Source organism: Cicer arietinum, chromosome 8 (genome assembly GCF_000331145.2).
Source record: "Cicer arietinum cultivar CDC Frontier isolate Library 1 chromosome 8, Cicar.CDCFrontier_v2.0, whole genome shotgun sequence".
Lineage (NCBI taxonomy): Eukaryota > Viridiplantae > Streptophyta > Magnoliopsida > Fabales > Fabaceae > Cicer > Cicer arietinum.
This window is the reverse complement of record NC_021167.2, coordinates 11,370,944-11,372,514: the sequence shown is the minus strand read 5'-3', so window position 1 is coordinate 11,372,514 and position 1,571 is coordinate 11,370,944. Positions and strand designations below refer to the sequence as shown.

At 38.0% G+C, this 1,571-nt stretch overlaps 1 protein-coding gene across 1 annotated transcript; it reads right to left on the bottom strand.

The window, feature by feature from the left end:
• Positions 1–588: 588 nt before the first annotated feature.
• Positions 589–1,203, bottom strand: LOC101490038 (uncharacterized). The gene has a single exon (XM_004515080.1). It carries the CDS (start codon positions 1,201–1,203, stop codon positions 589–591), a length of 615 nt encoding a protein of 204 aa, XP_004515137.1.
• Between the last annotated feature and the right edge of the window lie 368 nt (positions 1,204–1,571).

The window sequence follows — 1,571 nt, the reverse complement described above, 5'->3', positions numbered from 1 at the left end:
AACTACTTGCAGTGCTACACTAGCTCTTTTAGATGCTTCAGAACCAAATGAGCATCTACTTTGCTTACTTTTCACATATACTTCACAAATGGCTTTTCTGCCATTCAGTTTTGGCAGGCCATACACCAATCCTTTAGCATTCAAATCACTAAGACTTCTAAAATTTAAGTGACCATACCTCTTGTGCCATAAGTTTTCAACATCTTCACTCCTTGTTGTAGATAGGCACATCATTCTTTCACTTGAGATGTTGCATCTGTATGTTCTATTCTTTGACATGTTTGATTTGAGCACCAAATTCTTCTTTGCATCAAACAGCTTCAAGGAGTCACCATCCATAGTTACTGAGAATCCCTTCTCCACCAGTTGACCAATGCTCATGAGATTACACTTCATCTCAGGAACATACATTACATCTTCAATAATGATTCTTTTGCCATCATTGCTTCTGATTACTATGTTTCCACTACCTTCAGCCACAATGTTTCTACTGTCAGCCAGTTTGATGCTTGTTTTCTTGCTAGTATCAAAGCTTGTCAACCACTCTCTATGTGATGTCATGTGGTTTGAGCATCCAGAGTCAAGAAACTACTCTTCATTCTTAATCTTTGCATCACTGGTAGTAGCCATCATCAACACTGTGCTGGAATTATCTCCATGAGCCAGATTCGCTTCTTCATCAATCTTTTGATCTTTCTTGAACCAACATTCATCAACAAAGTGCCCATGCTTGTCACAGTTGAAGCATTGTACCTTACTTTTGTCAAAATCCCTCCTCTTGTTCTGGCTTCTGCCAAAACCTCTTCTTCTTGAAGATTCAGCTTTGTCTTCAATCTTATTCTTTCCATTGTTGGACCAATTTGCTTTGCTTTTTCCCTTCTTCTTGAAATCATTATGATATCCCTCCTTCTTGGAAGTTTGAACTTGAAATGCTTGTTGAACTGATCTTTCATAACTTCTATCAAGCACCAACAGCTCATGTGCTTCTAGTGAATTTTGCAGTTCTTCGATTTTCATATTTTTCACATCCTTTGCTTCTTGAATAGCTACAACTATGAAATCAAACTTTGGACTTAAAGATCTCAGCACCTTTTCTACTAACATTTGATCTGTAATGTTCTCCCCAAGTGTTCTCATATGGTTGACAATGGCTGTTAATTTTGAGAAGTAATCACTTACTTTTTGATCTGCTTCCATCTGCATTGTCTCATATTTTCTTCTATAGGATTGTAGCTTCACTTGCTTCACCTTTTATCCACCAGTGTGATAGTTTTCTAAGATGTCCCATGCTTCTTTGGATCTTGTTGAGTTAGAAATCTTCTCAAAAGGTTGATTGTCAACATTCTGCTGAATGTAGAACAAAGCTTTGCAGTCTTTCTTCTTGGCTTCCTTGAATGCAGTCCTCTGTGCATCAGTTGGATTCCCACGAAATCCTCATAGCCATCCTGCACAATTTCACTTACTTCTTGTGCTCCAAATAAAGATTTCATCAAGGCACTCCATCGAACCCAGTTCTTGCCATCAAGAACCAGAATATTTGATCCAAAACCATTGCTATTCATCTTGCCTAT

Excerpts from the sequence above, each read along its gene's own strand:
- LOC101490038 (XM_004515080.1), bottom strand. The coding sequence starts at position 1,203 with ATGCAGATGGAAGCAGATCAAAAAGTAAGTGATTACTTCTCAAAATTA.